At 37.4% G+C, this 24,594-nt stretch overlaps 1 protein-coding gene across 1 annotated transcript; it reads left to right on the plus strand.

The window, feature by feature from the left end:
- ABCB10 (ATP binding cassette subfamily B member 10) lies at positions 1 to 24,259 on the plus strand. The gene is made up of 13 exons (XM_039332867.1): positions 1 to 2,347; positions 5,525 to 5,725; positions 7,554 to 7,756; positions 10,153 to 10,287; positions 10,882 to 11,028; positions 13,905 to 14,040; positions 14,731 to 14,826; positions 16,343 to 16,552; positions 17,049 to 17,128; positions 17,388 to 17,568; positions 19,290 to 19,333; positions 20,135 to 20,169; positions 21,874 to 24,259. The coding sequence occupies exons 1-13, from the start codon at positions 1,999 to 2,001 to the stop codon at positions 22,124 to 22,126; spliced, it is 2,070 nt and encodes a 689-aa protein (XP_039188801.1). The 5' UTR covers positions 1 to 1,998; the 3' UTR covers positions 22,127 to 24,259.
- Positions 24,260 to 24,594: the final 335 nt, after the last annotated feature.

The following is a 24,594-nucleotide window of genomic DNA, read 5'->3' on the forward strand; positions in this document are numbered from 1 at the left end:
CAAAACTCACTTAACAAATGTCTCACTTAGAAACAATTGGGCTCAATTGTGGGTTTAAGTCAAAAACTACCTGTAACATGCTTACTAGTGCTGGAGTATATTCAGACTCTGATCCTGTTTACCTGTCTAGTCATAACTTGTTTTTTAAACTCAAAACAACTATGCTTAAAAACCACCATTAAACAAACAAAGATTTGTAAAGGCATTTGTAAAGGCATTTATTTGTAAAGGCATTTATTATCTGCTTGCAAATAATTCTGGGTTCCGGAATTTCTCACTCCAACAAAGGCAGCACCAGTGTTTCTGCTGTTCTCTACCATAATATATATTTATTTTTCAACCGCCAACTTTAAAGACAAAAGTTTCCCAAGTAGCTTATACCTCCTTAACATCACAATATAAATATTTTTTGGGAAAGTAGAAAGAAAATCATTTGTTTGTAGTCTATATAAATATAAGCATGCATTTATACGGAATATAAGCAAGAGATAGCCACAAGAAGCCAGGTAAAATGCAACAATACATTTAAAGTTTAATAGATAAAATATACATATAAAGACATTTAGAGAATAAGAAAGGGTTTCCTGGTACTGTGGTCTGCATTTCTCACTGGGAAAGACATTCAGCCTCCAATAAGCAGTCTCTCCATTATCTTTGTAAATGAATGATACATTTCCTATCCTAACATTTACACTTTTTTTACATTTATACAGTAACTTGCAAATCCTCTAAATACCATTGTAAGCTTTATTTCAGAAATGTTCTTTGGCGTAATTGCTACATCTTGCAGGACCACAGGCAAAAAAACCCAGCTCAGTTATGGATACTTGTAAGCCTGGCATATCTAAATTGTAGAACTATTAATAACATTACTTCAAAGGCTGTTGAGATAGTTGAATTCTTTATAATTGGTTTGTACCAGCTAATTCTTAGACTGGCTTCAAATACTCAGAACTGAAGAGTCTGTAAATATTTGAGCACATTTTATTACTAATGCAATTACTACAATATGTAAGGGAATGTGGTTTTTGAGATACAAAATTTGTTCTACAAACTTCCTTAAGAGTTTTACATACAAACCTTCCTTTCTTTCTAACGTTTTCCTGCAAGTGCAGGTTCAGATTCCCCCCCCCCCCCATTAACCGGGTGTTGATCCATTGGTTACGATAGGAACTGACCGACAGGCTTGTTGCTGGAACCTGACATCACGTGGCCTGGATAAGTGGTCCAAAAGTCCAAACATTTCCGATTGAAAGCCCTGCCGTTGATAATTTCTATTTCATTCACAAGTAAAAAAAAAAAAAAGGAATCTGCTTCATTTGGACGCCCCATCTCTTGTGTGGGTGACACTGTTATAGGAACACTTTTGGGGAAGCGTCAAAAGAATGGCCGGAAGATGGACTGCCATTCTCTTACTCGTTGGAAGGTGGCGCTGTTAACAATTCAATTTAGCACTTTGCAGGCTAGGAAGAAAGACTTTCAAATACGAAAGCGATATTTCATTTTATTCTTATTGAAGAGGTTGAGGTCAAAAGCTAAGCAGGATCTTGAGAGGGATAGGCACGCGGCTTAGCCCGTGAAATCAAACTTCCAAAAAGAAAGCGAACACCAGTTCTATGCTTGTGCCAAGCCAGTTGAGCGGAGAGGCCTCAAGAATCCGAGTTGGCTTCGATTCTTACTATGGAATAAAGCCAATTAAATAAGGTCGGTCAGCTTGCAGTCAACACGCCGCGCCAACTCGGCCACTGTGATGTAGAAACCGCGGTTTACGGCTTGCTGTCCTGGCTGAACGCTCGGCGAAACCCGGAACAGTAGAGGGCGCCGCCGGCTTCCGAGCCCTGCCCGGGGTCGCTGGCGGTCGACTGGAAAAGGAGAAGGGAGCCTAATCAGCCGGCAGCAGCGAGGGCTGGGCCGCGCTTCATGGGACCGCGCCGACCCAGCCCGTGAGGTGCCGCCCTCTGCCTGCTTGGCCAGAGAGAAGGAATCGCCGCGGGCTTAATGGCGGGCTTGGCTCTCCGCCTTCCCTTGGTGGTGCGGCTGTGGCGAAGGCAGAGCCTGCGGAGCTGCTCCTGGCCTCGGCTTCTCTTTCACCCAGCGGCCCCCGGCGGCGCAGCATGGACCGCGGAGAAGCGCGGGGTCGCTGCTTTGCACCCCGGCACTCTTCGCCACGTGCCGCTCCTTGCCCGCTCCGCCTCCTCCTGGGCAGCCGCGGCCGACTCCTCGCGGAAGGAGCCGGGCGACCCTCAAGGAACCGAGCGGCCCCCGGCGGCAGGGCCCGACGAGCGCGAAGTCTCGGACGCTAAGAGGCTTTTGGCGCTGGCGTATCCGGAGCGCTGGAAACTGTCAGGTATCTCCTCCCCGGGTCTCGCCTCCTCGGCTGCAGCTCTCGGGTTGCAAAGCGCGCTGCCCTCTCGCGCGGGCCGGTTGGTGGATTGCTTTTACTCCTGCCATGTACCTGTCCCCTCTCCGAGAACTCGTAACCGGTTCCCGCAGGTAGCAAGGAAACGCTGCTAGCTGCTGTTCCTGTTCCCTTCCGGTCATCTCCCTCCCCTTCACTCCACTCCAGCGTGGGCTCAAACAAATACCCACCGTGGGAGATGCCCTCGCGCTGCTCGTCTCCTTTGCTCGCTGTCGCCTTTTTCTCCGCAAGGCTGGTTCATTTCAGCTCCACGTTATTTGATCCTAATGGGGTTCTACTCAATCAATCAATCAATCAGAAAAGAGCTGGAAGGGACCTTGGAGGTCCTACCCCCTGCTCAAGCAGGAGACCCCATTCCATTTCAGACAAGTAACTGTTCGATCTATTCTTAAAAACCTCCAGTAACAAGCACCCTCAGTGTCTGACGGCAGGCTGTTCCACTGGTTAATATTTTTCGCTGTTAAAAAGTTTCTCCTTAATTCCAGGTTGCTTCTCTCCATTGTTTCTTGTCTTGCCTTCTGGTGCTTTAGAAAATAAATTGACCCCCTCCTTCTTGTGGCAACCTCTCAAATACTGGAATACTGCTGTCATGTCCTCCCAGTCCTTCTTTTCTCTAGACAGGCCATTCCCAAAGCCTGCAATCGTTTTTCATATATTTTAGACTCCAGGCCTTTAATCATCTTAGTTGCTCTTCTTTGCACTTTTTCCAAAGTCTCAACATTTTTTTTTGTAATGTGACCAATACTGTAATGTGCAATATTCCAGGTGTTGCCTTACTAAGGCTTTATAAAGTGGTATTAATAGTTCACATGATTTTGATTCTATGCTTCTGTTTATTCAACCAAGGATTGTGTTAGCTTTTTTGGCTACTCAACATCTACATGGATTTCAAGCCCTTTTCTGTGACCTCCTCGCATAATCCTGGCCTATTGGACTAGAAAACCCCCAAGTCCCTTCTATCTGTATTCTGTTATTCCTGCTCCCACCGTATCTGGATCAGATTTGCAATTCCCTTTCATTTGCACACTGCAGCACTGTATATATAGTATTCAGTACTCCAATTTACAGGTAGGCTTCTACTTACAACCATTCGTTTACTGACCGTTTGAAGTTACAACAGCACTGAAAAAGGACACATGACCATTTTTCAGATTTACGACCATTGCAGCATCCCCATGGTCAGGTGATCAAAATTCAAACACTTAGCAACTGGCATGTATTTATGGCAGCTACAGTGCCCCAGAGTCATGTGATCACCTTTTGCGACCTTCTGATAAGCAAAGTCAATGGGGAAGCCAGATTCACTTAACAACTGTGTTTCTAACTTAACTACAGTGATTCACTTAACAGCTGTGGCAAGAAAAGTTGTACAAATTCACTTAACAACTGTCTTGCTTAGCAACAAAAAAATTGGGCTCAATTGTGGTCGTGAGTTGAGGACTACCTGTAGTAGCTTCTGAAAGTCTTGAGTTACAACTGTCAGCATTTCTCACCAGCATGGATAAGCCTTTCATCCAGACTTCTCAGCATCGCTTACTTTCTAGAGAAAGCTCTGCTGCTTATTTTTCTTCTATACCTCTGAATAATAGGAAGATTTTGGGAGGCCATTTAAGGAGTGCTAGGACAATCAAATATAGGCTGAAAAAATCTGGACAGTCTCTAGGTGACAGCAAATGCTGTGAATAAAGGAAACTTTGTTGGCTGCTAACTCTTGGCAATCCTAGATATGAGGGGCTTGATCTAAACTAAGGATCCCCAAACTCTTCAGCTTATCAGCACATGAAATTTCAGATTGTTTATTGACCCCCAAACATTTATATGAAAATGATTTAATAAATACTATCTGAATAGTACTATTAATAACAATAAGTAATATCCATATGAATTGCTAACTCTCCTCCTCATTCAGGCTATATTCACATGGTACACCAGAAAAATAGGTTTTGATTCTAATTTGTGCAAATCCAGAGAGTTGGGAGTTTTGAAGTAAACTAAAGCTCAAACCATTTTCCCACTGTGATCTATGTTGGCACAAATTAGTACCCACAAGCCATTGGATGTCCAAATTGCCAGTCTTGCCTTGTATTTCTTGGGACTTCTGACAAAATCTCTTGCTGATTGGATAGAATGCCTGTGCATCAATCATTACAATAATACTATTTGGTTTTCTTAGGTGTATTACTAAAGATACTTTGTGCTAGATACTATGCCATATTGCAAAATCAAATTACATAATATCCACAGCTCCACCCACTGCAAAAAAAAAAATTCTTTTGAGGTTGTGATGAAATTGTTCTATTAAATTGCTGCATTAAGAATGCGATGAAACTTGAATCCATATATAGTCCAAGAGCTGCATAAAAAAGAACGAATAGGGATTTAGTTCATGGAGTATTTCGTTTTTGCAGCAGTACTGGGGCAGGGTACATTGAAAATAATCAAAGTTTAATGTGAATAATTTAAATGTATTTAAATGTAAATAGAAAGTAAGTAGTATTCATAATGTATGGGATTGTAAAATGATCCCTTATATATTTACAGGTAAAATACTGGAAGTTTTACAAAAGTGGGGTTTGGTTTGAAGCCCTTTCAAATTGTTATGCTAGGTTGTTTAAAATAGTGACCTGGGTTACAAATAATGGCTTATTTGATTTTTATTTAGCATAGTGTCAGCTGAATCATTAAGCTTTATAAATTGTGGTTTCCGACTTTGATCAATATAAATCCATGTGGCTTATTGTGTAAACTAGGTTAATGGGAACTAGATCATTAAATTAGAGTTTTGTTCTATGTATCTGATGCATTGAATTTTGATAATATGCCATATTTGTTAATTTTTAAGATGCAGTCCTTCGCACAACCACACTTAACTGGGATTATGCTAAATTGACAGGCAGGAGAGTATGAAATATCTTGCATTTAATACAAAAAAACAGTAAGGCTACCATTCACAATTTTCAATTTAATCCACCAGAATAATGTTAACATTCAAAATATTTCTTTGAATTGTTTCTATAAAGAGCTTAAGCGTTTCATAAAATGCTAATATAAAACTACATTAATAACTAAAAAGACGGTATGTTTGTTCCCTTTAACCATACACAGCTGCTATTGGATTTTTGGCTGTTTCCAGTGTCATCACTATGTCTGCCCCTTTTTTCTTGGGGAAAGTTATTGATGTCGTTTACACAAATCCAACCGGTGAACTTGCAGAGAACCTATCTACACTCTGTGCCTTATTAACTGGAATATTTATGCTTGGTGCCGCTGCCAATGGAATACGTGTCTACCTCATGCAGATTTCAGGTAATTGGGTGTAAAAATAAATAGTTTAGTGAGTTATATAAGCCAGTGATAAATAAGATATTCAAAATACAGAGCCAGATACAGAGCAAATTTCCTGCCAATGAATGGACAGGCTGCTCCTTTTATCAGAACAAGGGGGAGCCATTTGTAACCTGCCATCCACACATGACCTGAATTTTTTTCCAACCTTAGAAATTGTGCTATTGAAACCAAAATAAATTACAGCATAATTTCTATGGAACAACCAGAAAAAAACAAGAGCAAACTGAAAGGGCTTGAAATGTCCTTTTCTGCCACAAAATCATGTCCCATAAATTGTTACCAAGATGCACAAAACAATTTTTGTTTTGTTTTTTAATCAAAATTTCTTTTTGATCCAGTATTTCATATATGCATACAGCTCTCTCTCACTCTTCCTGCCTTTCTGTACAACACATTTGAACTGTGGCATCCTTGGTGCTCTCTGAGCTTGGTTGTTTTCTTGCAGACATTTCGTTACCAAACTAGCACTGATGATGTTACCTAGTTTGGTAATGAAATATCTACAAGAAAACCACCAAGTCAGAGAGCACCAAGGACCCTCATTTCTTTCTTGATGCTGATAAATATAACACATTTCTTTTTTGATGCTAATAAATAGGATCTAGTAACAGTATACAGGTAGTCCTTGACTTATAACAGTTCATTTAGTGACTATTCAAAGTTACAACAGCACTGAAAAAAGTGATCGTTTTTCAGTGACAACCTTTGCAGCAGCCCCATGATCATGTGATCAAAATTCAGATGCTTGGCAACCAGTTCATACTTAACGACCGTTGAAGCATCCCAGTGATGTGATCACTTTTTGCAAGTTTCTGACAAGCAAAGTCAATGGGGAAGCCAGATTCACTTAACAACCTGGTTACCAACTGCAGTGATTCACTTAACAACTGTGACAAAAAATGTTGTAAAATGGAGCAAAACTCACAAATTCTCACTTAACTTAAATTTTGGGCTCAGTTGTCATAAGTCAGGACTACCTATAATAGCTAGTTTTATTGATTGTGAGCTTATAACTGAGCGTAATAAGGACATAAAATTATAGTTGGAACATAATACATTACAATACAATACATCATAATATAAAATAAGGAGCTTTCGTACTAATAGTATGTGGTATATAATAACCATTTCAATATAGGTAATAGGTTAGAATTCGATTAATTTTAAATCTGTTTCACAGGAGCCCATGAAAAAGAAGCATTTTTATTGCTTTTTAAACTTTAACAGATCTGATTCCAAACATAAGTCTAGTGATAATCTGCTCCATAGAACTGAAACTGATGAAGAAAATCTCTTCACCAAGAGATGGCTGTTCTAATAGTAGTAGAGTCAAATTTCCCTAGCTGGAGAATTGGTTAAACACAAATGGACGTGATCTATCAGCAGATATTTGAAATAATTGGCTCTGCCCATATGCAGGCTCATTGAATTGTGATTCCTAGGTTCCTCACGGCTGGAGAGACCTGCTGCTAGTACTGTAGTCCTGAAATTCAGAATAAGCAACAGGAAGGGTGGAGGAATATGATGATGAGGGAAGAATGCAATAATCTTATCCACCTTTGGTTTCAGACAGTTGGAGCACATCCAATGTGAAATCCTGCTTAGGCAGTTGGAAAAAGATGCTCCCATAGTATCACCCACAGTTGGGACAGCTGAATAGATCTGAAGGACATCAGAGTATAAGCTTGGATTGTTGCAAATAACTTTGGTGAATGCTCAGGCTAAGATTTTTTTAAAACATATTAAAATCCTGTCTATTAATTGCCATACTTCTTGACTGTTTTAGGGCAAAGAATTGTGAACCGTCTAAGAGCGACAATATTTTCTTCTCTTTTGAAACAAGAAGTAGCTTTTTTTGACAAAACCAGCACTGGAGAGCTGATTAATCGCTTGTCTTCAGACACAGCTCTCTTGGGCCGTTCAGTCACTGAAAACCTTTCGGATGGGTTAAGAGCTGCAGGACAGGCCTCAGCTGCTATCGGGATGATGGTATGTGTTCGCATTGTTCTCCTTCCATTTCTGCAGATCCTTTGGTATAACACTGTTTCCCCACCGCCATCATCCATCCTCATACCTTTACTGCAGGGGCCTTCAAACTTAGCCCTTTTATGACTTGTGGACTTCAACTCCCAGAATTCCTCAGCCAGCGTGCCTGAGGAGCTATTTTAACAATGCTTTGTTGAAAAATATCTAATCTACTGGTGTGGTGGTTAAGAAGTTGGATTTGGATCAGGGAAGACCCTGTTTTGAGCTTACTAGATGACTGTAGGCCAGTTTTTCTTTTTCAGTTGCATCTACCTTGCATGATATTCCTAGGGAATTAGGAAATGCATCTCTCATTCATACTATGAATTCACAGAAAAAAAGAGACATAAATACCATAACTAAATATCACTAAGCCATAAACCATGATTTACCAGCTGTAATGACATTCTTCAACCAAAGACAACCTGGTTTAAGTGCATACCTTGAACTAGGTTTTTATATAATACAAATATTAGAACTATATCTAATTACATGTTGGGAAACAGAAAGTAACTCAAAGGACAGAAGTTACTGCATTCAATTTATACTACAGATTAATAGTTTCCATAATAAAAGAAAAAACATACCGTTGCAGCTTCCCATCAGTAGCACTATAATAAACAAAAATATTACATTACATATAACTCCAAATGTTCTTTTTTTTTTTCTTATGGTTTTCCCACAAGTGATTTTTTTTTTAAGATCAACCAATTAGTTGCAAGAAGAATTGACTGACTAGCTTGTCACCCAAGTTTAATGTTGTGAGCTGAGAGAGAGAGGGGGACTGGCCCAAAGTCATCCAGCCAGTTTTCATGCCTAAGGCAGGACTAGAACTCACAGTTCTTGGTTTTTAGCCTGGTACTTGACCACTCTGCTTTCCCTAAAGATGCTTTATATATTTAGCAATAAAAAACTCTAAAGGGCTTTGCTTTGTATGAATGATGGTGGAGAGAAAAGCTAAAAAAAAAAATCATTGTATCATGTTAGTCTATCTTTTATTTTGAGTTGCATCTTGTAGATTGGATGATAAAAGTGAGTGGAACTAATGTTGATATCTGTATCCTACACAATAGCTGTTATTGCTCATAATAGTTATGGCATAACTTCAAATAAATAATTCAGCAATTATCAAACACAACTATTGAATTCAGTGACTAAGAAATGAGAACTTTAAAACAAAATGCAAAAAAACAAATTGAAAGAAAATAGCCCAACTTTGACCCGACTCAATTTTACGACCATTTTTATGACAGTTGTAAAGCAATTTCACTGTGGTTGTTAAGCAAATCATGTCATTAAGTGAACTACATGGTCATTAAGCAAATCCATTCTCCTGAATGGGTATTTTTTGCTGCATACTTGGCAAAAAAAAAAACCCTTCCAGAAACTGACAAAAACGCTGCAAATTGTGGTTTGAAGGGTATGTGTGCAGCAGTCGTAGCTTCGAGGGCAGTTCGTAAGTAACTGTTTTTAAATCTGTCATAACTTCCAACAGTCTTTAAGTCAGAGGTCCCCAACCTTTTGAGCACCAGGGGCCGGTTCCGTGGAGAGAGGTTTTTCCGTGGACCGGAGGGGGCATGGTTTCATTTACTGTCTGCATCCCACGGATGGGGTTTGCTTGTTTACTCGGACCGGTTTCTGGCATGGTGCCAGTCCACGGACCGGGGGTTGGGGATCCATGCTTTAAGTCACTGGTAGTTAAGGGAGGACTACCTGTAAGGATGACCCTTGCTTGCCAACCAATCATTGAGCGACCATTTGAACTTAATGCTAAATCAGTGGTTCTCAACCTTTCTAATGCCGCGACCCCATAATACAGTTCCTCATGTTGTGGTGACCCCCAACCACTTATACATCACCGGGTGCCAGGGGCGTGGCCAAAGAAAAAGGGGAAAAAATGGCAGACAGCCTTGTTTGGCGACCCCCATGAAATGGTCGTTCGACCCCAAATGGGGTCCCGACCCACAGGTTGAGAACCACTGTGCTAAATGGTATCTACAATTGATCCTCAGTCATGGCAGCTCCCCCTTAGTCACGTGATTACAATCTGGGCATTTGCCACCGGGCTCACAATTACAACATTTCATTGTCATAGGGTCACTACTTGCAACCTTCTTTGCTGGATTCCTATAGGCAAAGTCCATGGGGAAGCTGGCAGGAGGTCTCAAAAGGTGACATCCTCGCTTAACAACGGTGCGGGTTTGCTTAGCGACAGCATCTAGAAGCAACCAAAATTCTGGTCCCAATTGCCATTGTTAACAGAGGACTACCTGTATTTGAAATATTTGATTTATAAATCTAGCAAAGCCTCTGTAAACTGCATTTAAAAATTAATCACTGCTTTTTTTTTTTACTTCTAGTTTTTTGTGTCTCCCAAACTTGCTACATTCGTCCTGACTGTAGTACCATCTCTGGCTGTCATAGCTGTGATTTATGGAACATATTTACGAAAACTGGCTAGAATGACACAGGATTCTCTTGCAGCAGCCACACAGGTAGGTTCTCGGTTGCTCCAATGAGAATGCTGAAATACAGTGCTGAACTGCTCTGAGCTTTTCTCTTTTCATATACATCCCCCAACAAGTTCCCACTAGGTTCTGATTGAAGTCATTCCTGCATAACCATCCTTGTAATTCTCCAATTTGAAGTACTCTTTTTCATACAATCACATCTCCAAAGTATCTTATAGCTCAAGATGCTTGAAGAATGTGTTCTTTGGGAATTCCAAGGTGAATTGACCGTATCTGTTTAACATGATAATACAAATTAAGCTGCCCTTTTAAAAGGATTTTGCCTTTCTTTTTGTTTATAATGTGCTGCCAAACATATTTAGAAATGCACATTCTTAGATAAAAGATGCTTTGAAAGTATGTTTTAATTGTGGCTGGTTTAAAAAGAAATAGCTCATTACGGAAACAGTTTTAATACAGGTTTGTGAATGGACATAAAAAATTGACATTCTTCCCTAGCCTTGTAGGGTATTATAGGGTGATAAATGCATCCACTATTAGTCTAATAAAATGTGCAAGGAGGGCAATCCAGGAAGGTTTATGGGAAATCCCTTAATTTTTACATTTTGTTTACTGCAGTTAGCAGAAGAACGGATTGGAAATTTAAGAACAGTTCGAGCTTTTGGGCATGAGTTAACTGAAATGGAAAAATATGAGAACAAGATTCAGTATGTGCTACAATTGGCCAAAAAGGAAGCAATAGCTCGAGCAGGATTCTTTGGAGCAGTAAGTATATGAAGAAGGTGAGGAATCATCTGTGTTTTTCTGATGAATGTTTCCTTGGACAATTAAATTGTCACTTTGATATATCTGTAGTTGCATATTATTTTATCACAACCATCAATAAACTTAATGTACTAAGTAGGTTTACAGAAATATTTATAAGTAACCACTCATAAATATATTTTATGAAGCTACTCCATTTTTAGGTAACAGCATTATTTATTTTATTGTTTTATTTATCACATTTTTGAAGCATCCATCTCCCTCAGTTATGCAGAGAGCAGGCAAAAGACAAGAAGTGCTAAGCCAAGTGAATCAAATGTTAAGAAAAAAATTACGCAGAAAAGTAAATAGAACTGAAATGAATTTACAATTTACTGTTTTTCACTGTACCTCTCCATAACTTTCTACCTTTGCAAAACATCTGCCTTTTACCACATCTGTATACTGTTTCAGATGTTGCCTTTTGTCCTCTAAAGTTCTAACCTCTCTCTTTTTAACCATAACTTTTTTAGTCTTCCCCTTCCTCCTAACCTACTTATTATTCCTCATGTTATTTTTTTTTAATCAACCAGCATTGTCTGTGCACAAAAATATACGTATGTTCATGCTCTTGAGAAGCATACTTTTTCCATCACCACAGGCCTTCCTTATGTTTTGAGCTATCGATGCATTGAACAAGCAAAGAGACATCACAGCTGGATTCATGCCTAAAGTAGGACTAGAACTCACAGCCTCCCAGAGTCTTGTCTGGAGCCTTAACCATCACTTTTATCGCATTCCAACCTTCATCTCCATATTTACCTAGCATTTCAGAACCTAAGCCTATAGAGCAGTGGTTCTCAACCTTTTTAATGCCGCGACCCCCAACTGGTCGTAAGTTGAGGACTACTCAACCGGTCGTAAGTCGAGGGCTACTCAACTGGTGCAGCACCGTTTGCAGAGTGGGACTTTTGGCGGGCTCAGCATGGCAGAGACAGCCTGGACAATTCCTATCGGCTTTTGAAAGCCAATAGAATTAGACTCTATTCAAGAGAGTCTATTCTATTGGCTTTCAAAAGCCAATAGAATAAAAGGGAGTAGCACAGCTAAGGAAAAGGGGAAAAAATGGTGGACTGCATTGTTTGGCGACCCCGGTGAAATGATCGTTTGACCCCAAATGGTGTCCCGACCCACAGGTTGAGAACCACTGCTGTAGAGTTTCTCATATATTTTCTCTAAATCAACAGATGCAAAACAAATATTTTTTTTTAACATGGCCTGGAAAGCAGAAAACAGTCTCATCTGTATACCCCTTGCCTTGCATGAAGCCTCACACTACTCCCCCAAATTGTCATTGTCATCTGTTGACACCTTTGAGTCAGAATCTTGCCACTTTCCCACCAAATTAATTGCCTTGTGGGTTTTTCCCTTTGTATAAAGGAACATTTTTTTCCAAACATTGGGTACTGATTTAATCTTCACAGAGAAATTAAAATGTTGCACAGCCATTCTATGAGCAAACCACATATTTTAACATTTATTCCATTACATCGTATATTCCTGCAATTTTAACCATTTTCAACTTTCTCATAGCATTTTTCATCATTTTTTTTCTTCGACAATAATATTGGAAGTTTCAATTCCATCCCTCATACCATTGTCATTCTCATAAGAGATCTCTCAAATACTAGCATTTCCTCGTTTCAGTAACATCCCAGATCATTTTATCTATCACTCTGGTAGAGATTCTTTGTTTAGCCCTCTTCATCCACTTCTGAAATATCCATTAAAATTGCTGTGCGATTTATTTGTCTTATTTAATGTTAATCACTCCTTGCTCTCTTTGCAACTATCTTTTTTTCTCTCTGTACGCATTACAAAATGTGTTTCTCTCATCATTCTTTGCAGGAATTTTCCTATTTGCATTTTTCCTCATCCAGTTTCTTTTACTATCATTGTGCTAAGCATCCTTTTTCATATGCCACATTAATATACTCCATATATTTCTACTATACTTTTAAATTATTTCCAGATTGTTTTAAACAGCTTCTACACCTTGAGTTCTTATATGCACATTCCATTTATTCTCCTATTTTATTCAAATTCTTTTTCATATAGTATTTCCATTTGTTCTTCCTGTAATCAGTCTACCTGAACTACTGTGCTGGGGTTTTTTTTCTACCTCGTTCCTTCCATGTCCCTTATTTTGCCCCAAGATCTATTTTTGAGATTACCAAAAAAGGGTCTTTCTCACATGCAATGTTCTTATCGCCCTTGAACTCTTCATTAAGTTTTAAAGGCAGTGAAATTTACCATCCAGGTGAGCCCAGAAGCACAGACACACACAAGCAGTTCTTCCTGTTTTATTGTGAAAAGACAAACAAGATGCTGCATGTGTTTAGCTATGAATCTGAGGGTGGTGGTGGTGGGATGAAGCACTTCATTACTAGCTAGCTAGTGATCATTAATTGGCTGATATTTTCTGGGCTCAGCTATTGGCCAGAAAGTTAAAAATACTGGTTGGCTGGTGCTTCTAGAATTCTGTAAGCTTACAACCATGTAAAATACACGTATGATGGTAGCCTTTAAAATCTGAGTAGAACTAAAAAATAATCAAAGCATTCCTAGGTGCATTTGAAACTGGATTCTGGATCAGATGTTGAAAATGCTAGTCATATAAAAGTGCCCCCAAATCTCTAAAATAATCTGTATTAAAGGATTGGTGTTTACTCCAATTATGGAATTCTAAGAGTACTATTATGATAGATTTCTTGATCTTCTTTTAGGCAAAGATCAAGGATTGCCTGTTCTTTCCCTCTCTCGCAATAATCATCCATAAATCTAAAGAATTACATTACATTCTGAAATCAGCACTTTTCCCTTTTCTTTCTTTACAGACGGGGTTATCAGGCAATTTGATTGTGCTTTTTGTTCTCTACAAAGGAGGATTACTGATGGGTGGTGCCCATTTGACTGTTGGTGAACTGTCTTCTTTCTTAATGTACGCTTTCTGGGTTGGCATAAGCATTAGAGGTAATACATTCTTAAAAATAATTTTTTTAAAAAATTAGATAAACAAGATGTCGGATCAGAAGGCCTAAACATCAGCCTTCTCCAATTTCTCTTTCTGTAGATACATCAAGTACATTTCCCAAAATTGCTAGCTTGTCTGCCCTATGTTAACCTCTCCTTACAGAACAGCTCTTGATGCACCAAACTAACTAAACAGTTCTTCAGATGCTAAAGGGCTCAGGGATCAGCAAGAGCATTCATCCAACCCAATGTTTCTCAACCTTGGCAATTTTAAGGTGTGTGGACTTCAACTCCCACAATTCCCTAGCTAGATGCTGGGGAATCTTAAAGTTATCACAGTTGAGAATGGTTAACAAATTCCAGCTCTGATGAATGTGAGAGATAACCTACTCAGAGACGTTCTGCCAGCCATTTTATGGATCTTCTTTATTAAAAGGAAAAGGAAGCAGATAAATAGTTCCAGGCTATGTGCTTACTTTCTCTGCTTCTAGGGGTGAAAACGAAGGGGGGAAAGCAGAACCCATGCCCAATTTCTGTTGCTGCCTTAGACAACCTAATCTTAGGTTATGCTTCATTTAGCTGTACTGGCTGGCTGTTTGAACATTGATTGGCACAGCTTATTTAACAAACATGCAATACCTGTTTTTGAACATGTATAACAATAGGGATACTTTTTTTTTTCTTTCCTAGGATTAAGCTCTTTTTATACTGACTTAATGAAAGGTTTGGGAGCAGGAGGGCGTCTGTGGGAACTTATTGATCGAAAGCCACAACTACCTTTTAATGGTAATGTTCTTATATTTTGCAGTTGTTTAAGTTGGTAAAATATCCATACATCATGCAATATACTGTAAAACAAAAACTAACTTTCTCATAAATTAGTAGTAATTTTAATAAAGAATGTAAGCAAATTACACATAAATGTAATGATTCCAAAGAATATTCATTTGATACAACAGAATACGTAAATTGGTTATGGTGCAGGCTTTGTGAGTACCAACCTTTTAAACAGTTAACATTTATGTAACCTCCACAAATTAGTTTTCACATCTTGTGACAGTTTAAAGTCCAAACTAAATTTCCCAAGATGAAAATAACTATAATGTCATTATGTTACTGGCTATAGCCTCAGCAGCTCTCTAAGGCTATTTTATTGTTATTGGAGGGTGGAGTGGGAACATACACGCATGCACGCACACACACGTGCGCGCATACACACACACATACAAACACCACCCTCCAATAACTAGTCTGGCTTCAATAAAGCAGAATACAGAATGCAATAAAGCACAATAAAAGAACCACACTTATGACAATTTGAATAGAAATTGAAGTGAAGTTAGCACTCTGATCAGTAACATCATACATACCATAAAGAGATGATTTAAGACTTGATAATCCCTTGTCAGGAATAGGAGTGATTTCTATTCTAGCTGTGACATATAGGCTGTGCCATTCTACCTTTTTTCATAAATCATGAACCTTTTGTTTCCTATTCTCCATCATGATCACTTTGTTGCTGTTATTGAAAACCTGATCTAGTTACAGGTAGTCCTCGACTTTCAACAGTTTATTTAGTGACTGTTCGAAGTTACAACAGCACTGAAAAAGTAATTTATGACTCTTTTTCACACTTAACATTGTTGCAGCATCCCCATTGTCATGTGATCAAAATTCAAACGCTTGGCAACTGACTCATATTTATGACAGGTACAATGTCCTGGAATCATGTGACCACTTTTTGTGACCTTCTGACAGGCAAAGTCAACGGGGAAGCCAAATTCACTTAAAACGATGTCACTAACTTAACAACTGCAGTGATTCACTTAAAAACTGTGGCAAAAAAGATCATAAAATGGGGCAAAACTCACTTAAATGTCTCGCTTAGCAACAGAAATTTTGGGCCCAATTGCCATAAATCAAGGACTACCTGTACATTATCAATTCTGGGGTGAAGTAAGATTAAATGCCTTTGGATCCAATTTGACCATAACTGGCAGATCTTAGAAATGTTATGCTATGGGGCACCAGGAAAGGAGCTGTTTCATTTTCTGAATGTACCAATAGTTGGGATTCATGTTTTGTTCTATAAGCAGACAAGCCCAAATTGCTGGAGACTCATCTTTAAGAATGCCCAGATTCATGTACCTCTAGTTTACAGAATCTTAGTCAAGTGTCATATTGACCATATTTGTTTTCTTTTAGTAATTTTTTAGTGTAAATAGTTGGATTTGTGTTTACTAAAATGTGTTTGAATATGTTATTGATGTTACTTTCATTTTTGGATTGTTTGTCTATTTAGAGGGAACAGTATTAAGCCAGGATGCTTTCAGAGGTGCTCTTGAGTTTAAAAATGTCAAGTTTGCATATCCAACACGTCCAGAAACATTGATTTTTCAAGACTTTTCTCTCAGCATGCCTGCAGGCTCTGTCATGGCCCTAGTAGGCCCCAGTGGATCTGGCAAATCGACAGTTGTATCTCTTCTTCTGAGGCTTTATGATCCCCTCTCAGGTATTTATATGACTTTGTATGTATATCTTTGAACATCTGTTGCTAGGTATACTTCTGATTAGAGATCAAAACACAGTTTGCTCCATGGAAAAGTATGACCATTGTAGAATCAGTTGGAAGATTATTTACAAGAGTGTTGAAATAAAAATGCATCATTGTCATTTTATAACTTGAGCTTTTCCATTCCTGAAAAGGGAGTAATATATAAAACAAATTCATATTTATGTTTCACTCATCTTGTATTTTTACAGTTAAGGCAATATTTCAGGCGCTTTTCTAAATTGATAGGATTTGACATGAATGTGCTAGAATCATAATTTCTTATATTAGAAACAAGTGTCTCTAGAAATCACTTATTCTATGCAAAATCAGTTCTTGCCTAGAATATTTTTTTTTAAAAAAATTCTAATTTGATAAGAGTGTCATTATGTATACTTTTACTCTCTTTGTCCTCATTGTCTAATATATTATCTAACATTCTCTTAATTTATTGAAGGAAATATTACTGTTGATGGGGTTGATATCTGTCAGCTAAACCCACTATGGTTCAGGACTAATATCGGAACAGTAAGTCAGGTAAAAGAGAAGCAAAGTTTTCTTACAATATTTGCTGATCCTAATTTCTTTAAAGATGTCAGGATTTTTTTTTTTTTTTTTGCCCCTCTACTTTTGAATTTGCTTCATGCCTCTTTAAAGCAATTGTACTGATCACTGTTTATGACAAAAAGTGTTTCCTTTAATCTCTATGGTCACATGTTACTTATTTCATTTATGATCTTATCTGGGCATATGTGTATCTGTGTTGCCGTATTTCTTATGCTTTTTCATACATTAGGAACCCACTCTGTTCTCATGCTCTATTGCTGAAAACATAGCCTATGGTGCAGAGGATCCATCCACAGTAACTCCTGCAGAAATTGAGAGAGTTGCCAAAATTGCAAATGCTTCTAATTTTATCCAAAAATTTCCACAAGGATTCCATACCTTAGTTGGAGAAAAAGGTATTCTTCTTTCTGGTAAGACTACATCATTTAGACATCTAATTTTTGTAATTCATGGCTGTTATAGAAGGAATTACATTTTCCTGTCTCATTCTGCTGCACATTTCATTTTGCTATAAGACAAATCTGCTCTAAACAGACCTTTTGACCTTCTTCTGACCTTCCCAAGGGATTTCAGGGATAGGGATATAGTGACCATATGTCCTTTACAATAAAGGGCAGTCCTTTACAAGTAGTCCTCAATTTACAACAGTTCATTTAGTGACTGTACAAAGTTACAGTGGCACTGAAAAACATGACTTATGACTATTTTTCACACTTACGACCATTGCAGCATCTCTATGGTCATATGATCAAAATTCGGATGTTTGGCAACTGACTCATGATGGTTGCAATGTCCCGAGGTCACATGATCATCTTTTGCAATCTTCTGACAAGTAAAATCAATGAGGAAGCCAGATTCACTTAACAACCTTGTTACTAACTTAACAACTGCAGTGATTCACTTAACAATAAGTAGCAATAAAGATCCTAAAATGGGGCAAAATTCATTTATGCTCACAAGGCAAGGATTACCTGTATTTCAGAAAAGTGTCCTTTAGATTTATTTTTCAAAAACTTAAGTCTTTTATTTTGCTCATTTAATTTTTACTGTGCAAACTGAAGTTTTTCACATTTAGTTGAAAAATGTGGAAATTGAGTTGTCTTTTTAAAATAAGATACTCTTTGATTTTAGATATTTTTATTACAATAGGCTTTCTGGCAAAGTTTTCCTTGATTTTACTCCTGAATTTTCCTTTGTAAAGCATAGTTATAAACATAAACGATTTTTTTTATCCTTATCAGCCTATTTCAGATTTGCCCTCTTTTCAACTTTGTCTTACTTTGTTTTCCCCCAAGAAAATGTGGTCAGGCTAGTTATGGGAGATTCAGAAGGAGGAAGAAAGAATTCTGTTCTACTGACAAATACTATTCTGTCAGCATCTAGAGCAGTGGTTCTCAACCTTCCTAATGCCGCACCCTTTAATACAGTTCCTCATGTTGTGGTGACCCCAACCTTAAGCACCAATGCCACCCACTAACCCGCCGCGCCCGGGGCCCAGTGCGCCTCACCTGTCCTCACCTCACTTCCGAAGGTTGCCACCCTGCCCGGCTCCAGCTGGCCAGGAAGGGGGGGCAGGAAGGCCGCTCCGCCAAGTCTGGTTGGAGAAGCACCCAGGCGGGGAAAAAGAGAGAGAGAGCCAAGAGGGCGACATGTGTTTTCCGATGGTCTTAGGCGAGCCCTGTGAAAGGGTCGTTCGACCCCCAAAGGGGTCGCGACCCACAGGTTGAGAACCGCTGATTTAGAGCCATATTTCCCAATCTCAGCAACTTTAAGATGTGTGGACTTCAGCTCCCCAAAATCCCCTAGCCAGCATTCTAAGAGTCTACACGTCTTAAAGTTGACACGGTTGAGAAACTTTGGTCTAGACCCCTTTTCTTAGAACTGCATGTGCTTTATTGTACTGATTTCAGTGTCATCTCTTGAACTTTATTAAAATACTTTAAATAATCTTGTTGTCAAACTGCAGTGCAGTAATTATTTTCTCTATTAAAAGTCCGATTTTCCCATAGGTGGGAGAAAATAAAAAAGTAAGATATAAGTCATTTGTTTTGAATGGCAGAGTACTTTTTTAAAAAAAAACAACCATAAATAATTATACATAAAATGCATACAATATATTTTTTTATTATAGGTGGGCAGAAGCAGCGAATTGCAATTGCTCGAGCTCTTCTGAAGGTAAGCCTTTAAAAAGATAAAAGGAAAATATGTGACAAAAATGATTTAATTAGCTGAATTAAGAGAAATAAGAACTCTCAAACATTCATTGCATTTTAGGATAGTTCTCATACATTATTCTTTCAGTGTACAGTTTATTATGTATATTTTAAGAGTGTTACTTTTTTGTCATTTTGTCATATATTTTTTTTGAACAGTAGTAAAACATCTTATAATTATTGAATCTTATTCTAGTTTTTTCTAGGATAATCAGGTGTGGAAACCCACACTCATTAACCTAAGAAGGCAATAATTTTAATTATGGTTTTAAAAAGATTCTTGTTCTTTAAGTGGGATGGTTGGCTATATAATAGTAGTAGAGTTTGCAGGTTATTTTAAAGATGCAGTGTCTTGAATGTCTTATAGATACTAAAGTTTGACCAAGCTTTTACATAAAAGAAAAAGGCTTTGAAAAGATAAGTCTTTTCTAGCTTGATTTTCTTTCTTTCTTTCTTTCTTTCTTTCTTTCTTTCTTTCTTTCTTTCTTTCTTTCTTTCTTTCTCTTTCTTTCTTTCTTTCTTTTTTTCTTTCTCTTTTCTTTTTTTCTTTTTTCTTTTTCTTCTTTCTCTCTCTGCCTCCCTCCCTCTTCCCTTTCTTATATTTTGTGACAAAATAGTTCAGTAATTTGTTAGTATTGCTTTAGAGAAAACACCTCTTGATGTCTAGCAAAACCTCTAATAAAAGTGGTGTTCCTTTTTTAAAAAAAAAATCTGCATGAAGTAAATTCTAATCTCAACATTTTTGTACTCATTCTGTTTTTAGAATCCCAAAATTCTTCTTCTTGATGAAGCAACAAGGTAAATAATAAAAATTAGGAAAATTATGGGTAGCTTGGACAATGTTGAAATTGTTCCTTATTAAATTAATATCCAACTCCCACCCTCTTGAGGCTTTTTGGTATCTTTACTACTGAATTTGTGACAAAACATTGCTCATATTTTCCTCATTGTGAAATATTCTTTTATAGCTTCGATTTTTTTCTCCCGTTATTCATATACCTCTCTTCTTTTCAGCATCCTAGATACCAAAAGAAATGTAAACAACTTCATACAGTTATTGTGCAGTAATTGGTATTTTGTGACCAGCCATGCCTTCTGGGGCAACCATTTTATTAATAGGAATCTGTCCCACAGCAGCTATTTTGTTCCATGTCATAACAGCCTGCCAGAATTCCAGATGTGCCTGCCTAAGCACACATAATGCTATTCCAGATGTCTTTTCATGAATTTCAAGTCGTGCATACATATAATGCTTCTAGCCAACTCCATAGAAGGTGTTTGTAAGAGCGTGCTCTAATATATTTGGATACTTGCAGGCCAGGCTGATGAACTACTTCATCTGACCCAAACCAAAGTATACAATTCTCAGGATAGATGTAAATTGAACAGACTTTATAGCTGGATTTGTACAAGTATACAGACTTCCCTGCTTTCTGGAAGACTGCATATGTAGTACAGGTAGTCTTCCACTTACAACCACAATTGAGCCCAAAATTTCCATTTGCTAAGCAACACAGTTTTAAGTTTTGCCCCATTTTACGAACTTTCTTGCCACATCTGTTAAGTGAATCACTGCAGTTATTAAGTTAGTAACATAGTTGTTAAGTGAATCTGGCTTCCCCACTGATTTTATCAGAAGTGGCAAAACATAATCACATTATCCTGGAACACTGCAGCTGTGATTAATACAAGCCAGTTGCCAAGTGTCCGAATTTTGGTCATGTGACCATTGGGATACTCTAATAGTGAAACATGGTCATAAGTCACTTTTTTCAGTGCCAATGTAACTTTGAACGCTCACTAAATAAATGGTTGTAAGACGAGTAGTATCTGTACAGCACAGTATGCTAGTACAGAGGTCTCCAACCTTTTGGGTACCAGGGACCAATTCCATGGAGAAAGGTTTTTCCATGGATCAGTGATTGTGTGGTTTTGTGTGCTGCCTGCATCTCACAGATGGCACTTTGCTTCTTTGTGCGGATTGGTTGTTGGCATGCCGTGGCCCGGTACTGGTCCGTGGACCAGGGGTTGGGGACCCCTATGCTAGCACAGTCGTGATTCCCTAAGTCATTTCTATTTCATGAATCTATAATACCGTATATGCCGGCGTATAAGACGACTTCCGGAAGCGCTAAACTCGGCGCCAAAGATGGGGGTCGTCTTATACGCCGGGTCGCCTAATACGTCAGCATATACAGTACTTCTTTACGCTCTAATGAGGTATTTAAATTGCAGATTTAAAAAAGAGAATGTCTTAACTCAGTTTTGGGGACATCATCTGTGAAATATTGGGCTCTCTTTGTTGAAATCAAATCTCTCAAAAATTAAAATAATTGCTTTTGTTTAAAAATCCCAACACCATTAAATATTTTTTTAAAAATCCAAATTTTAAATGAAAATGAAATGAAAAAAAGTTATACAGGCAATTATGCTCTAGTAAAGTCTCTGCATTTAGATTCATAATGGGAAGAATAACCTTTTTTTATTCGATTCATTAATTAGTGCTTTGGATGCTGAAAATGAGTATCTTGTCCAAGAAGCGTTGGATCGACTGATGGAAGGCAGAACTGTTCTTATTATTGCACATCGACTCTCCACCATTCAGAATGCTAATTCTGTTGCAGTTCTGGACCAAGGCAGAATAGTTGAGTGTGGAAAGCATGAAACACTGCTTGCAAACCCAAATGGACTTTTCAGCAAATTAATGAAAAAACAGTCTTTTATCCAAAATATTGAACATTTTGCATCTAATTGAAAAATATCCTTTTTAAAAAAAGGAATGAAAAGGTGTAACTAGGGAAGAAAAATGTAATATTTCCAAGAATTTAAATTATGTTTCAATAAATGTGTTGTATATATTTTTCAATGTACTTCAGATATTTGCAAAAATTTATTATCTTAAGCTTTTTATTCAAAGCATTTAAGTAATTATATTGTGGTGCAATCCAAGAGTGAATTGTTTTTAAGATTCTATAGTTGCTATGTGATTAATGCAGGGATAGATATACTTTCCAGACCCAGGTGCCATTGTATAACCTGGTTACTTCCTTCCCAAATCAAAGAAATTTAAGAAGTTTGACAAGTTTTTGTAAAGGATCTACATGGGAGTACAGTTAAGTACCATACTGCTAATCCCTAGATTAATGGATATATCACGAGTGCTTGCAGAATTTAATTTTATGATTTGGCAGCCTACTTTGAATTTTCAGCTAGTTTATTTTCACCCCAAATATCTTTTCATACTTTTCTTCCTATTAAATTATTATGATTTTAATAATTTTATAATTACTATGAAGATAAACTGGATTCACAAAAACAAAAACCCTCATGTTTTGGTCAACATTAAGACAAAGAAGAATATTATTAGTCAAGTAAATTCTACCACATACCTGCTGTTAAAATATTTGATTTCTTTAGGTTCCTGACTGTGTATCAAGAAATAACTTATCCAGCATATTATGTTTTGCTGATGGTATCTTGATGTATGTTTGTCTTTTGTCTTTCAAACCACTCTATTCCATTTTCCCTTTCCCTTTTTAAAATGATCAGTATTTTGTAGCCAGAAAACATAAGACCTGTTCTCTTTGAGGATTCTCCCCTTTAAGGGAAAACAGCAATAATACTTTAAAAATTAATTTTAATTACTGGCAAATTACTGGTCAGTCTGTTGCTATCTAGCCAATCTACTGATATACAGTATATAAATAGTTAGTTTACTCATACAGAAACCCATACTGCTTTGTACCATATGCACAGATGGAGGGAAAGGATCATCAATATTATATTTTCAATAGTATTCAGCTAAACATGGGTAAGAAAGTGGGAAGTGATAGTATTACTTAATGTGCCACCAGTAACACACAATGCGTTGAACTTAGAATTCACTGAATGATCTAATGTATAAAATGGAAGTACTGTAGATAAACCAAAGATATGATAAATGTTCAAAGAATATTAACTGCAAGAAACGTATTCCCATAATTTCACTTTATATTTGGTTGATATGATGGTATACAGTACTGTCTTATGTAATGACTTCTCTCTAAATTGACTTATCAAAGGTTGATTCCAAAATGCCATAGTTACATTTTCTAAGTAAGTTGAAGTCACGAATCATACTGAGAGAAGGGGAAAAAATGATGTAGCTCTAAATGCACATATACTATGGGTTGAAGTCAGATTAGATTAGAAATTAGAACACTTATCTATTGGATGCCCAAAAGCTGTCCCCAAGCTTTTCCAAAAAATTTTGTGCAAGCAAACAACCAAGCTCAGACAGCACCAAGGACCGCATAAATATAATACTATTGATTAGAACAAAATGGAAATTTCACGGAACTTTCTTTCCATGACATTTCCATTGTTGGAATGTTGTTAATAAATGAAACTTTTCACAATTTTCACAAATTATGATGCTGATTATAATGATAAATTATTTTGAAGAAATTCAGTTATTTTCACATTAATTTCAAATACTGTAGAAAAACTCCTGGATTTTTTCTTCACTAACAGACTTCATTATCATTGGTCCCTCCAATTTAGTGACACATAAAGTTGAAATTGTAATGATTTATGTTCCATTCAATTGGCCATGAGGGCTATAATTGGCATCATGCTTATGGCTCTGTAGTTTTTTTAAATCTCAGTTGTCTTAATGTTATTTAACTGATCAGAACAAAAATAGTTTTTTAGTCCTACAAAGAAGTAGTTATTTATCATTCTTAATTCCTGGTTCCCAGGGGATACACAGTGGGATAATGGAAATATTTAGTAATGCAGTCTAAAAGCAAGCTTATCTAATTTTGATATAAAGAACATTTTTGTACTCTTTGTTCCCTAGTTCTTGTCAGTAATATTTTGTATAACAATAAAATGTATTAATAAACTATATATGACATTTTTCCATTCTTATTTTTATCCTGTTTATCCTTAAGTTTTCTCATTATTAAAATGAGTAATAGTATATAGGGTACCAGTAGCACATTGATATGAAAAGTGTAGTACATGCAACGTCATCATGTAAACACAATGACATATGCATGTTGTGGCATATGTAGGCTTAACATTTTTCAAGAAAGACAGTGTTCCCTTGGCACTTATTCTCTGGTCTATCTTCCCATTTTCCTGGGAATATAAATTTTTCTCAAACTTTCCAATAACCTGTCTTTCTATCCAACAGATCCGATTTGAAGATGTTCAAAAATAAAAAATAGATCATTTGGA

Source organism: Crotalus tigris, unplaced genomic scaffold (genome assembly GCF_016545835.1).
Source record: "Crotalus tigris isolate CLP2741 ecotype Arizona unplaced genomic scaffold, ASM1654583v1 scf7180000024467.898045, whole genome shotgun sequence".
NCBI lineage: Eukaryota > Metazoa > Chordata > Lepidosauria > Squamata > Viperidae > Crotalus > Crotalus tigris.